Source organism: Schistocerca nitens, chromosome 1, assembly GCF_023898315.1.
Source record: "Schistocerca nitens isolate TAMUIC-IGC-003100 chromosome 1, iqSchNite1.1, whole genome shotgun sequence".
NCBI lineage: Eukaryota > Metazoa > Arthropoda > Insecta > Orthoptera > Acrididae > Schistocerca > Schistocerca nitens.
This window is the reverse complement of record NC_064614.1, coordinates 1,012,644,558-1,012,659,898: the sequence shown is the minus strand read 5'-3', so window position 1 is coordinate 1,012,659,898 and position 15,341 is coordinate 1,012,644,558. Positions and strand designations below refer to the sequence as shown.

At 40.5% G+C, this 15,341-nt stretch overlaps 1 protein-coding gene across 4 annotated transcripts in view; it reads left to right on the top strand.

Annotated features, from left to right (window-relative positions):
• Window positions 1–15,341, top strand: part of LOC126195817 (hyccin) — a 182,590-nt gene that overhangs the window by 25,279 nt on the left and 141,970 nt on the right. For all 4 annotated transcript variants that reach the window (XM_049934461.1, XM_049934467.1, XM_049934477.1 and 1 more), the window contains 2 exons: window positions 920–1,131; window positions 1,614–1,894. In XM_049934461.1, coding sequence (XP_049790418.1) covers window positions 920–1,131; window positions 1,614–1,894 — 493 coding nt within the window. The remainder of the gene's footprint in view (window positions 1–919; window positions 1,132–1,613; window positions 1,895–15,341) is intronic.

Sequence of the window (15,341 nt, the reverse complement as noted above, 5' to 3'; positions counted from 1 at the left end):
TCTTCTTTCCTTGATGTTCTTTCTTCTTTCCATGATGTTCTTTCTTCTTTCCATGATGTTCTTTCTTCGTTCCATGATGTTCTTTTTTCGTTCCATGATGTTCTCTCTTCGTTCCATGATGTTCTCTCTTCGTTCTATGATGTTCTTTCTTCGTTCCATGATGTTCTTTCTTCGTTCCATGATGTTCTTTCTTCTTTCCATGGACTTCGTCCCCTGTACACGGTGGCCTGTGATGGGCACAAAAATTCCCGCTTACCTAGGTTCAACAAGCTGCCAAATAACTGAAGTATACTTTGAAGACATGCCTATCCTTCAAACTTACACAGCTCTGGAGACTCCCATATAAAATTGTCTGCAATTTAGTTTTGACTGTTACATTGAATGTTAACAAAGTGTCGACAGCTCAATCTCTGCTCTCTGACGGGCTGTAGCACACTATCTCCGCTGGAATTAGTTCTTTTTATTTATTTTTTCATTGCGTAGACCATTGTCAAGGCGCACACAATTCTATGGAGCTCAATATATCTAAGAACTAGGCGCACAGCTGCCCGGAATAACTGTAAAATCAACAGGTGCCAGAAATATTTTACCAAACTGCAGAGCCGCCCTCTTCTTGCAGAAACGCTGCGTCCATCACACTCATTAACACGCACAAACAATACAAATTCTGTACACAATATGCTTATCTAAAACTCCATAAAACTATTAATGAAAATTAACTGTGCATTTGGCAAGCATTGTTAATCGGTACTATTAACACTATGCAACACATCACTTCATGAAAGTGATATGTTATAACTCAATGTCAAAACTCATTGAAAATTGAAGATCCTAGTTTGATTAGTTAGCCTTGTCCTTTGTATGATATAGTAATAATCAAATAAAATGTTTATTAGTACTGTTTATTTGTTTTGATCAGCCTATGTCCCTTGCACCACTGACTGAGAGTGCCCTACGTCGATGGGAGGAGTGCAATACCAAACCTGTTCAGTGGGGGCCTATGCCTCAGGTGGAAACACTTAATGCCCAAAACAGACTAAAGGTGATGACAGCATTATTATTTCTCTACAACCAACAGCTGAGTCTTGCAAGCAAATCTGCCCTTGAATATCTCAGCAAGGTCTGCTCTAAGTGAGTATTTCTATTTTTCTCGTAACTGATCATAATTTTGCCATGATGAAAATTTAAGCTTCAGTTTATAAATGTGTGCATATTATTCTATAAAATCTGGCCTTAGCTCTACATGAATCAGCAATAAGTCATTAACTACAGAATTATTCTGCATGTAAATACAGTATATGCAAAACTGTCATTGGAAAATTTATTTGTAAATTAGACTAATATTTTGTAAATGTTTCCCGTTGCTTCTCTCCTCACACATTTCTGCAAGTTGAGAGAATCATCACACACTCCAGTTTTGTAGCTACTTAAAAAAATTCAGCATCTTTCAGAATCTCGCATGACTGTTCTAATTTTTGCAGTGCATAATGTACTGAAGTGCATTACTGTTTGCTTGAATTCATTCTGGCCACTGTATGAAGTTTAGTATTATGTTCTTTGTGATCAAAGATCATGATGTGATTTGTATTAATTATTTTGTGTGTATTCCACAGGATAGTGACTCAAGGCTTCAGCAAACCAGGTCACCACCAGAGATCATCATATGGTTCAGACAGTTCCAGCTTGGTTCCACGCTTGTTGCCACGTATTCCTGTCTCATCACAATTTCTTCTTGAGCTGCTTCATGGTGCCTATTTCTCATTATTTAATGGAGCAGCAGCTGCAGCACAAGCAGCTCTTGATGATCTCCATACCCGTGCCTGTTTTGAAGGGTATCCAGAGGTTGTGTTAGCTACTAATGCTGTACGGAACTCTTTGCAAGTCAACACCTCTGGTAAGCATTTCCTCAGATGGTGGGGAGCACTGTGATTAACATTATGAATATACTATCAGAACTCTATCAGAAGTGTCGGAGATCAAGTATACTTTTATGGTTATTAAAAATTAAAAGGTGTTTTCTCTGAAACAAAGCTTACTACTTTTAATATCAATTGTAACATATGAAAGTGAAATTAGATGCCCCAAACACTGGAAAATTTTCGCATGAAAGTCATTAACTAATAAGTTTTGTTCTGACTTTACTTGTCATGATGGTTGTGTGAAATCTGAAATTTATAAAGTACGAAACTCTAGAATAGCTAGTGTAGAACAGTCCCAAGTTTTTTGATCCAGTGGTAATGCAGGTGCAATGAGAAAGAGAGGTGAATAAAGATAACGTCCTAGACAGAGTACACAAGATTACCAAGGAACAACAAGAGGGTAGGAGAAGTTTGTTGTGGATGTTGTAGAAGAAATAAAATGCAGTTGTGCCAATATACAGATGATCAGCAGTAAAGTAGTGCATGCTGAAACAATTATTACATGCGGAGATGTTACAGATTCATTTCATATTAAGTTCATGACCTGAACAACAACAACAACAACAACAACAAAAAACCTACCTTGCTTTCTTTTGTTCTTCTTTTGCGCCAAAAACTACGAGGGTGGTTTGAATAGTTCTCAGAATCACCACGAGAGGTCAGTGCTAGTGCAACGAGTTGTTCATGTGATATTCATTGGACTGGTGCTAAAGTGCGCGTCATTTATGTTGGCGGCCGAGTTTAGGTTCGTTCTGCGCATCTGACGTCAAAAAATACAGTCAGCCAATGAACAGAGAACGACGTTGCCAGATCTCGACTGCAGAGCAGAGCACGGACGAGTGTCTTCAGTTTTAGAAACGTTCAGTTATAAATAAAGTAATAGAACAAAAGCAATGTCTTCATTTTCTATTAATTAATTAAACCAAACAAGCAATAAGACTCTTAATTCAGGCGATAGCACGGAAAGGTGTTTGTATCAGTTTCACGAACCGCTTTTTCGCAATAAAGAACAGCGGTAATTGTTTATTTTCTATTGTACTTCGATGAAGTGCGAGTAATTCATAGGCATACCAACAGTGTTAGTGAGATTTTTGCGTAAGCTGTTAGAGTGGAGAAATGTTGCAGGACGAGCTGCACTAGCGTAACGGTTAAGGCGTTGGGTTAGTAAGCAATATGTAAAGAGTTCAAACCTTGTGCGATGCTAAATATTTTTTTTTATTTTAAAACAATATCGAAGTGTCTTACTTCATGAATTTTATTCATTTGAATGCAGTTTTTTGAAATTTCTAGTGCTTTGTCTCTTCATTAACCCTTTCGCTACTGCAGTCGCGTGCTTCCCGCATTCCGTGCTGTGCGCAATTTTGTCATCACTGCACTGCTCGCCGGTGCAAACACATGGCGTTCCCACTGCTTTGACACACTTATCATTCGATTTCACAAAAACTATTTGGCCCAAAAATTAGATTTTTACACATCTTCTTGACTGATACCTTCCCCCCATAAATGACTTAATTTTGTTTCGATGTTCAACCCAGTTATTGTGCAGCATTAAATGTAAACCATTGCACGAAATTTTGAAGAGTTTGCAGAGGTAAAAGCCCATAGCGTATACTTTCCGTATGGTCGATTTTAGTTGCCACAATGTTGAGAATGAAATGTGGACAAGGTACCTAAATTTCATATAAAATTTACTGTATAACAATATCTCATTTAATTTAAGTACCACATAGGTGTTGTATGTAATATTGAGAAATATTCCGTCTTTCGCGACTGTAATAAAAGTTTTATTTACACCGGGCACGTTTGGCTTTATTTTAAAGCACTTCAGTCAGTCAAAGGAAGTGGGGGGAAGGTATCAGTCAAGAAGATGTGTAAAAATCTAATTTGTGGGCCAAATAGTTTTTGTGGAATCGAATGATAAGTGTGTCAAAGCAGTCGGAAACGCCATGTGTCAGCACAGGCGAGCAGTGCAGTGACAAAATCGCGCACAGTGCGGAATGCGGGGAGCACGTCTCTGTAGCAGCGAAAGGGTTAATGCGGCCGTGGTGGCTTTACTTCATAAACTGCACGCTCCCCCCTAAACGTAAGCTTGCGAACTATACTATACTATGGCGCTGTTTCTCTTGGCGCGTGCGTCGTGTGCAACTGGCAACGCAGCAATCTCCCGTGTCTGGGCGGGCATGCGCGAGCCGCCAAGATAAAAGAATTCAACTATAGTGAATGCGTGCCATGTCAGTGCTCTTGGAAGAGAGGTGAGGTGGTCACGTGGCTCTGTTTTTGTTCCCACGTAGTGATTTGCAAAGATGCAAAAGATCGAGATTCGAGCAGTAATTAAGTACTATGTAGAGAAAGGTATGAAAGCATAGGTTATTCATGCCAATTTCCAGAATACACTGGGGGACTCTGCTCTTTCATATACAACTGTTGCCAAGTGCACAAATGAATTTAAATATGGTCGGGAGAGCTTAGATGATGATCCACGCAGTGGTCAGCCAAGATGTATCACTACTCCAGAAATCATTGCAAAAGTGCACAAAATGGCCAATTGAAAGTGCATGAAATTGCTCATACTTGCCAGATATCATCTGAAAGGGTATAGCACATTTTAACTGTTGCTGCTGTTGTTGTTGTTGTGGTCTTCAGTCCTGAGACTGGTTTGATGCAGCGCCCCATGCTACTCTATCCTGTGCAAGCTTCTTCATCTCCCAGTACCTACTGCAACCTACATCCTTCTGAATCTGCTTAGTGTATTCATCTCTTGGTCTCCCCCTACGATTTTTACTCTCCACGCTGCCCTCCAGTACTAAATTGGTGATCCCTTGATGCCTCAGAACATGTCCTACCAACCGATCCCTTCTTCTGGTCAAGTTGTGCCACAAACTCCTCTTCTCCCCAATCCTATTCAGTACCTCCTCATTAGTTATGTGATCTACCCATCTAATCTTCAGCATTCTTCTGTAGCACCACATTTCGAAAGCTTCTATTCTCTTCTTGTCCAAACTATTTACCGTCCATGTTTCACTTCCATACATGGCTACACTCCATACAAATACTTTCAGAAATGACTTCCTGACACTTAAATCTATACTCGATGTTAACAAATTTCTCTTCTTCAGAAACGATTTCCTTGCCATTGCCAGTCTACATTTTATATCCTCTCTACGTCGACCATCATCAGTTATTTTGCTCCCCAAATAGCAAAACTCCTTTACTACTTTAAGTGTCTCATTTCCTAATCTAATACCCTCAACATCACCCGACTTAATTCGACTACATTCCATTATCCTCGTTTTGCTTTTGTTGATGTTCATCTTATATCCTCCCTTCAAGACACCATCCATTCCGTTCAACTGCTCTTCCAAGTCCTTTGCTGTCTCTGACAGAATTACAATGTCATCGGGGAACCTCAAAGTTTCTATTTCTTCTCCATGGATTTTAATACCTACTCCGAATTTTTCTTTTGTTTCCTTTACTGCTTGCTCAATATACAGATTGAATAACATCGGGGAGAGGCTATAACCCTGTCTTACTCCCTTCCCAACCACTGCTTCCCTTTCATGTCCCTCGACTCTTATAACTGCCATGAGGTTTCTGTACAAATTGTAAATAGCCTTTCGCTCCCTGTATTTTACCCCTGCCACCTTTAGAATTTGAAAGAGAGTATTCCAGTCAACATTGTCAAAAGCTTTCTCTTAAGTCTACAAATGCAAGAAACGTAGGTTTGCCTTTCCTTAATCTTTCTTCTAAGATAAGTCGTAAGGTCAGTATTGCCTCATGTATTCCAGTATTTCTACGGAATCCAAACTGATCTTCCCCGAGGTCGGCTTCTACTAGTTTTTCCATTCGTCTGTGAAGAATTCGTGTTAGTATTTTGCAGCTGTGGCTTATTAAACTGATAGTTCGGTAATTCTCACATCTGTCAACACCTGCTTTCTTTGGGATTGGAATTATTATATTCTTCTTGAAGTCTGAGGGTATTTCGCCTGTTTCATACATCTTGCTCACCAGATGGTAGAGTTTTGTCAGGACTGGCTCTCCCAAGGCCGCCAGTAGTTCCAATGGAATGTTGTCTACTCCGGGGGCCTTGTTTCGACTCAGGTCTTTCAGTGCTCTGTCAAACTCTTCACGCAGTATCGTATCTCCCATTTCATCTTCATCTACATCCTCTTCCATTTCCATAATATTGTCCTCAAGTACATCACCCTTGTATAGACCCTCTGTATACTCCTTCCACCTTTCTGCTTTCCCTTCTTTGCTTAGAACTGGGTTTCCATCTGAGCTCTTGATGTTCATACAAGTGGTTCTCTTATCTCCAAAGGTCTCTTTAATTTTCCTGTAGGCAGTATCTATCTTACCCCTAGTAAGATAAGCCTCTACATCCTTACATTTGTCCTCTAGCCATCCCTGCTTAGCCATTTTGCACTTCCTGTCGATCTCATTTTTGAGACGTTTGTATTCGTTTTTGCCTGCTTCATTTACTGCATTTTTATATTTTCTCCTTTCATCAATTCAATATTTCTTCTGTTACCCAAGGATTTCTACTAGCCCTCGTCTTTTACCTACTTGATCCTCTGCTGCCTTCACTACTTCATCCCTCAGAGCTACCCAATCTTCTTCTACTGTATTTCTTTCCCCCATTCCTGTCAATTGTTCCCTTATGCTCTCCCTGAAACTCTCTACAACCTCTGGTTCTTTCAGTTTATCCAGGTCCCATCTCCTTAAATTCCCACCTTTTTGCAGTTTCTTCAGTTTCAATCTGCAGTTCATAACCAATAGATTGTGGTCAGAATCCACATCTGCCCCTGGAAAAGTCTTACAATTTAAAACCTGGTTCCTAAATCTCTGTCTTACCATTACATAATCTATCTGATACCTATTAGTATCTCCAGGATTCTTCCAGGTATACAACTTTCTTTTATGATTCTTGAACCAAGTGTTAGCTATGATTAAGTTATGCTCTGTGCAAAATTCTACAAGGCGGCTTCCTCTTTCATTTCTTCCCCCCAATCCATATTCACCTACTATGTTTCCTTCTCTCCCTTTTCCTACTGACGAATTCCAGTCACCCATGACTATTAAATTTTCGTCTCCCTTCACTACCTGAATAATTTCTTTTATCTCGTCATACATTTCATCAATTTCTTCATCATCTGCAGAGCTAGTTGGCATATAAACTTGTACTACTGTAGTAGGCATGGGCTTTGTGTCTATCTTGGCCACAATAATGTGTTCACTATGCTGTTTGTAGTAGCTAACCCGCACTCCTATTTTTTTATTCATTATTAAACCTACTCCTTCATTACCCCTATTTGATTTTGTATTTATACCCCTGTAATCACCTGCCCAAAGTCTTGTTCCTCCTGCCACCGAACTTCACTAATCCCCACTATATCTAACTTTAACCTATCCATTTCCCTTTTCAAATTTTCTAACCTACCTGCCCGATTAAGGGATCTACATTCCACGCTCCGATCCATAGAACGCCAGTTTTCTTTCTCCTGATAACGACATCCTGTTGAGTAGTCCCCGCCCGGAGATCCGAATGGGGGACTATTTTACCTCCGGAATATTTTACCCAAGAGGACGCCATCATCATTTAATCATACAGTAAAGCTGCATGCCCTCGGGAAAAATTACGGCCGTAGTTTCCCCTTGCTTTCAGCCGTTCGCAGTACCAGCACAGCAAGGCCGTTTTGGTTATTGTTACAAGGCCAGATCAGTCAATCATTCAGACTGTTGCCCTTGCAACTACTGAAAAGGCTGCTGCCCCTCTTCAGGAACCACACGTTTGTCTGTCCTCTCAACAGATACCCCTCCGTTGTGGTTGTACCTACGGTACGGCTATCTGTATCGCTGAGGCACGCAAGCCTCCCCACCAACGGCAAGGTCCATGGTTCATGGGAAGAATTAGAAATGAAAAAAATTGTCTGCAAGATATGTGCCGCGACTCTTGACACACACCCGCACATGTGCCGGTGCCATCACAGAATTATACGAACTAAGGTATGAATTGTTGCCATACCCACCTTATTCACCTTGTATGGCTCAGTCAGACTTTCCCAAAACTGAAAATATTTCTTGGTGGACGAAGGTTCACTTCAAACGAAGAATTGATAGCCGGAGTTGACAATTATTTTGCAGGCCTGGTGGAAACTCATTTTCGAGATGGGATCAAGGCACTGGAACATTGTTGGACCCAGTGCAATAATCTACAAGGAGACTACATTGAAAAATAAAAAAGTTTGTTATGCAAGTGTAGTGTTGGCAGAAGAGCCAACACCGTGTTGCTAGAGGAGGCCGAAATACACGCGTTTAAGCTCACGCAGACTGGCGTGAGGTCTGGAACAATTAGAGGAGTTGAGTCTAATAAATAAAGAACGTAGTGGCTTGAATACTTAACTTTAATCCATAATTGTAGAACATCGCTCTTGATGATACATGCTTCACAATATAAATATCAATTGAATACGGCGCCTTGCTAGGTCGTAGCAAATGACGTAGCTGAAGGCTATGCTAACTATCGTCTCGGCAAATGAGAGCGTAATTTGTCAGTGAACCATTGCTATGAACGTCGGCTGTATAACTGGGGCGAGTGCTAGTCAGTCTCTCTAGACCTGCCGTGTGGCGGCGCTCGGTCTGCGACCACTGACAGTGGCGACACGTGGGTCCGACGTATACTAATGGACCGCGGCCGATTTAAAGGGTACCACCTAGCAAGTGTGGTGTCTGGCGGTGACACCACAGCAAGTATGTTTTTTCTATTTTGTTCTGAGAACTTTTCAAACCACCCTCGTATTATGAGATACCTCAAAGACTATGCAAACACAAGCCTTGTTTTTTGCCAGTGGTGTGTGGTGCTATTGATTGTATGTATTTAACATTTATTTTCGTCAGTGAGTGTGTATGTTGTCTAAACTGATCCAGGTGTTCTGAATTCTGCAAAGCAAGGAATGTGATACTATATTTTATAATCATTTATTGTATCTTTAGTTTAACTATTGTGCTGTCGATGAGAATAATGACTTGTGTTGCATTGCGGAGTAGCGAAACTGCATCTATGTCCTTTTAATACTTTCAACTGATCCATTTATTATATTAGTCATTATAAAAACATACCCATTTCTGTTTGAATTTATACAGTCTCTGTACAGATCTTGAGGACATGTGCCTTACACCAAAACAAGAAAATGCATAATTTAAGAGCTACGTTCATCTTCAATGCTGTGAAAAACTTCTTTTCTACTGCAAGTTCTTTGCTTTGCATATTTTGGGAAGAGGTAGTGTGGACCATAAAAAGAAGTCATAGTAAACATGGGCTGTAAAGTCATTCCTTAAGAGCTATGGGCACTTCTTCAGTAGAAGAGATGTGTTTTAAAGTAACAAGAATGAACAAGTGCTCATAGCTCTTAAGGTATGCAAAAGCCCATGTTTACTGGGCCTTTTTTATGTAAGGAACCTGTCCTGTCCTGTCTGTATTGGGAATGTTTTACAACCTGTATCTGTACTGTTGGTATACAGTTTTTCTTATTGATTGTATAGAATATGAGAAATATTAGACATACATAGAAAAGTGTAATCCTAGCTTTTGAACTATGCCAGTCATTAGTAGTGAGGAAAAAGAATGGATGTTAGGTAACTATGTGGAATAGAATACATTTGGTCTCTGTTATAATGGTGGGTTAGTGTATTATTTTTGTTAGATTAACTGTGAATCAGAACTTAGTAGAGGAGGGCAGGGCAATCTGATGGATCAGATATTGTGCATCCCGATTGCATGGCGTGATGAAAGATAGCAGATTTACTGGCAGAAAGATACAATAAGTAGATACTTGTATCAATGGGAAATTTCAATTGAGTGAACTTAAATTACAAAGAGACACAATGGCTGTACAGTACTTACCCTCAGTAGGCACTTAACCCAATAACCATCTGAATTATTTTCTGTAGTTTATGCAGAAGGAAGTTCTCTCTTGTAAACCCAAACACTTTTTATTACTTCAATCCTGCCATGGCTGTCATGTTGAAAGGTTTCTACACCTTTAAAAAATTCACTGCTACTGTCAGTAATTCAGTGGTGGCTCTATTTGGTAGTTCATGTTAGCTGACTCTGCATTGTTTTCAGCAAACAAGCTTGCTTATCCTTTAAGAAGTATGAGGAAGAGCAGAAGTAGTAGTATGTAGTAGTAATTGTTTATGATCTCAGTAGTGCAGGAGAAGGAAGTGCAGGTGGGATTGTTTTAAAGTTTACTTAAGTGAGACATTGTATTACCAGTTCAGCTTAAAAAATAATCACGCTTTAAAAATATATAGTTTTATACTCCTTACTGGTCTGTTATCATTGTCTATTTCAGAGTACTCCCCTCCACTTTTCACGCCCTTGTCTCAATGTTGTTTCCTCTTCATAAAACAGTACTGAGGATCATCTTTAGGACTGTCATTCAGTGTGTGTAATTAATTTTGTTTAATATTATCAAGTGTGGCATGGTGCTAAAGTGCAGGACTATAGACTGAAAGATCTTGGGTTCAATCCGCAGTCACAGGATTTTTAACCACCACTTACCAGTTCTTTCGCCTCTGGCTGTGTGCATATAGATGTGAAAAATGCTGACTTGTACCTTTGTTCGAAAAATACATTAAAGTATAGGTCCACCTATAAACGGCTGAGTGCTGATTTAACTGAGTATAAGACAGCCCTGAATATAAGATGCCCCCCTCCCCCATTTTTTCAGAGGCTCCTTGACAAAAATTTATTTTTAAAATATTCTGAGTAATATAAATTATGAATTTCTTGACCTGAAGTGTTAACATTATACCTCCTGGTATTCTAAGCTTAGGCCATTTATTGGTTGTCTATATTTTGATAGCCCAAGGAGAAATAAAATAAATTGCAAGGAATACATTACTTTTTATTTGCACTGTCATTTTGTTTTACTTAGCCTGTCATCTTTGGCATCTCTATTTTTAATCATCCATCATCATTATTGACACCATCCTAACAGCACAGCTGTGAAACTTCTATCCCCATTGTCGCAAATATTTGGCCAGTTCTTCCGAATATGTTGCTATATCTCATGTGTTTATGGTGGGACCTGAGGACAAAACTTCATTTTTCTTTTCTGAATATGTTGCAGACTTCACTTCTATACTGATGTGACAATGGGACAGTGTCTTTTTCTTCCAAACACATTGTCTGCCCATCAGTCTCTCATTGGCCGTGTAGAACCAGCAGCTGACAAACGACCTGTCCTTCCTGCCATACCTCACAGTGAGCATTGACAATGTTGCTACATGAAACACAATTATGCCACTAGCCCCATCTGTACTTTTACCACCACCTGCCAAAATGTATGGTGCTGTTGAGTATTTGTCCAGTTTTAAAGTCAGTTCAATTCTGACTACAAATAGTTTCAGGTAAACTGAAATTTAAATGTGATAGAGGTTCATGAAAAGCTGAAGTCAGCAGCTTGAAATTTGCTGCCCGCTCACCACTCTCTTCTCCGCACTCATCCTGGTTGTCAGCCAAACTGGTGTCACTATTCCCCCTCCAACCCTTCTGTAGCGCTGTGCTTGAACAACAGTAAAATGGATGATGATATCTTGTAGGGTGCAAGTTTTATGTAACAACAGCAACTAAGATCACAATTGTGATTCAGTCCAGTTCTCAAACTTACGCTCATCCCGCGATCTAGCAATGTCTATTGGTACTCTCTCTGTAACAGTCCTTGCCACAGTAATTTATTCTTGCAATAAAAATTGCGATCAGTTTAATGTGATTTATTCCATTCATTAGATATTTAATGCTGGATTAATTTTCTTTCTTGTTTTGTCTAAATGTCACCATCATGTTGTAAAGCTGATGAAAACCTGGTAACATTTTTCCCTGGTATTCTAATACATGAACAGCGACCACAGTTCTCATTTGCAACCCACTTGGTACATCATTACAGCTTCTCACAATGAAGTAAAATAGTGACGTGGGTTCAGAATCAAGTTATAGTTTTTGAAGGACAATGTTTTTGCCTTTGAATGTTACTTTTACTTAAAAAGCAGCATAAATGTGAGTATATGGTACCAGACCTGTTCAGAGAAAACAAAAGTTTAATCAAACAAAGGACAATACAGGATGGAATGTAACAGTATTATGAAAAGGAAAGTTGCTACTTACCATATAGCGGAGATGCTGAATCGCAGATAGGCACAACAAAGAGTCTGTCACACATTTGTGACATTCTCTTTGTTGTGCCTATTTGCAGCTCAGCGTCTCTGCTATATAATTGTGAGAGTCTCTTTATTGTGCCTTTCTGTGACTCAGCATCTCCGCTATGTGGTAAGTAGCAACTTTCCTTTTCATAATATTAAAACAAAAGTTTGTAAGTTGATAGAATTTAATGCCATTTCCCTCCTATGTTTAGTGATATTGTTGAATTTTAAGCAGAGCATTAGATTGTTGTAGTGGCTTGTTCATAGTTTCTCGCATATACCTTGCACTAGCGCTGCATGAGTCAAATGTCACATGATTGTTCAAGCAAGGTCGATACTCAGTTGAGCTCTTTTGGAGTATGAGGAAATCTCGAGCCTGTTCAAATCCAAGTACTGTTTGCTTAGCCTGCACTTCTGAATTCTTCAAAACCTCAATAGCCAAAGCTTCATCTGTAAATGTAAGACAAACCCTATTTAATGTAAAAAAATATATCTAAAAACAAAGATGATGTGACTTACCAAATGAAAGTGCTGGCATGTCGACCTGCCAGCACTTTCATTTGGTAAGTCACATCATCTTTGTTTTTAGATATATTTTTCCTACGTGGAATGTTTCCCTCTATTATAACCAGACAATGTAAAAATGTTGATCTTGGCTGCAATAGTTTAATCTATGAATATAAGATGATTCCGTATTTTTTGAATGATGAATTTGGGAAAAACCTTGTCTTATAATCGGGTAAATGCTGTATGTCACTTCAAAGGTGAGAGGAAGCTACAGGTACCATTTCTAATAGGCGCATGATATTCTAAATAACCTTCAGGATTATGACAGCCTTATCTTTAATGTTGCTGCTGATGTCAAAACTGCAACCCACAGCACTGATTTTAATTGTATGAGGGGGGAGAGAGAGGGGGGGGGGGAAGCAAGATGGACATCGTGGGGAGAGGTGGATGAGAAAGGACAGTCATTTGAAATTTTTTACAGAACCTGCAAATTGAGGAAGTTGAGTGGGCAGGTGCATTATTGTGCTGGAGGAACTAAGAGTTGCCTTGCGCAGTTGGAATCCTTCTTCTACAAATATTCTTTTGTGACCCAGCACTTGTGTAGTAATGATAATTGATTGATCTGGTGTCAGGAAAGAGAGAGGGAGAGTGAGTGAGTGAGTGAGAGAGAGAGAGAGAGAGAGAGAGAGAGAGAGAGAGAGAGAGACTGAGACTGAGACTGACTGTGACTTACTGTGGGCATGAGTTTGACATAGGGTGGAGTGTGAAGATACTTAGCAAACTTCTTTTCAATGACTGGACTTTCAGTTCAGTGTCTTAGAGTTCCATGTGGATAAGAGAAATGAGATCCAGTTTGCTTTTGCAAGTGACCTATCTGCATCTGGAAGTCTTTGGTCTACATCTGCGGATATTACCAATTATGAAAAGGATAGAGTGCTACTCACCATAAAAATGACGTGTTGAGGTGTAGAGAGGCACAATGAAAAGGCTGTTACACATGGAGCTTTTGGCCACAGCCGTCAGAAAAGAAAGGAAAACACACACACAAAAGCAGGCACACATGTGACTGTTTCCAGACTGCAGCTGTTGTGTTAATGGGGTACAAAAAAGGGGACGGGTAGGATATGGGGGGGGGGGGGGGGAGGGAGAAGAGCATTGTCTGGCAGAGCATGTAGGGACTAACGGCAACAGGACAAGCCTGCCAAGTACAGCATTGGGGTTTGTGAGGAGGGGGGAGGCGAAGGATAGGAAGTGGAAAAGGAGAGGAGCAGAGAGGCTAAAAGACTGATCAGGTGTGGCAGAGTGCAGTGCACAGTGAGAGTGTGCAGGCATGAACTGGGAGGGGGCCATAGGACAGAGGTGGAGACTGTTGGGTGGAAGGTGTGGGGCAGTAGGTTGTCATAGGTTGAGGCTGGGTAATTTTGGAAGTGGAGAATGTGTTGCAAGAATAACTCGCAGGAAAGCTGATGGTTAAGTGGAGGGTCCAGATGGCCTGGGTAGTGAAATAAAATATGTTATGTTCAGCCACATGTGCCAGAAGGTTGTCCACTTTGCTCTTGACAGCAGTTTGGTGGTGACCATTTATCCTGGTGGATAGCTGATTGGTAGTCATACCAGTATAAAAAAACTGTGCAAATATTGAAGTAGAGCAAGGGCAAGAGAGTTCGTGTCACTGTAGATACTGTTCCTGGGTGTCCAGGCTGTATGGGATGGTCAGTGTGGAAGGAATGACAGCTGTCAAAATGTTACGAAGGTATGAGGGTAGGGTGTCGAGGCCCTGAGTCAAGATCATGAAGATATCATCACTGAACCTAAACCAGCCGAGGGATATGGAGTGTTTGGATGCTAGGAAGGTCTTCTTTAGGGAGCCCATAAACAGTTTGGTATAGGAGCTTGCCATGCATGTGGCCCATTTCTGTGCTGCGGATTTGTTTGTATACCTTCCCTTCTAAAGGTGTAGTATTTGTGTGTTGGGATAAAATGAGTAAGATGCATGAGGAATGAATTAGTGTTTGGAGTCTGAAGGATGTTGGGAGAGAGAGTGTTCAATAGTGGCAAGACGGTGGGTATGAGGGATGTTAGTGTACAGGAAAGTGGTATCAGCAGTGAAGAGTATGTATCCAGGAGATAAAGGGATGGGGATGGCAGTCGGTCAAGGAAGTTGTTGGTATCTTTGACATGGAAGGCTAAATTATGGGCAGTTGGTTGGAGGTGATGGACAGTGAGGGCCAAAATTCTTTCACTGGGGACACAACCACCAGCTGCAATGGGGCATCCAGGATTGTTGGCTTGGAGTTTATGTAGTAAGTGGGCGTGCAGGGTGTCATAGAGGTGAGGAGGTAAATGAATTCAGAGGAGAGGTTGTGGGAAGGGTCTAATGCTTTAAGCAGGGATTGGAGGTTATGATGGTTTTCTGGGTGGGATCACTCTTGCATAGTTTATAGTTGGAGGAGTCAGACAATTGAAGGAAACCTTCCACCAAGTAGTCACTGGAATTAATTACCAAAGACGGCAGTAGGATGTCAGCAAGTAGGATAACTAATGGAGGTGGTGTCTGGAATGCTCTTCCCGGTGCTGGAGAGCAAGGGATTCAATTTGAGAGATGTAATGTGTGTAGTAAGGATTGTGCAATAGCAGTGTCTTGTGGATGGAGCAGAGGTGGTTCTGGGATGCGTATGCCATGGAGACATGTTTTTGCAGTACAGGTTTGTGATG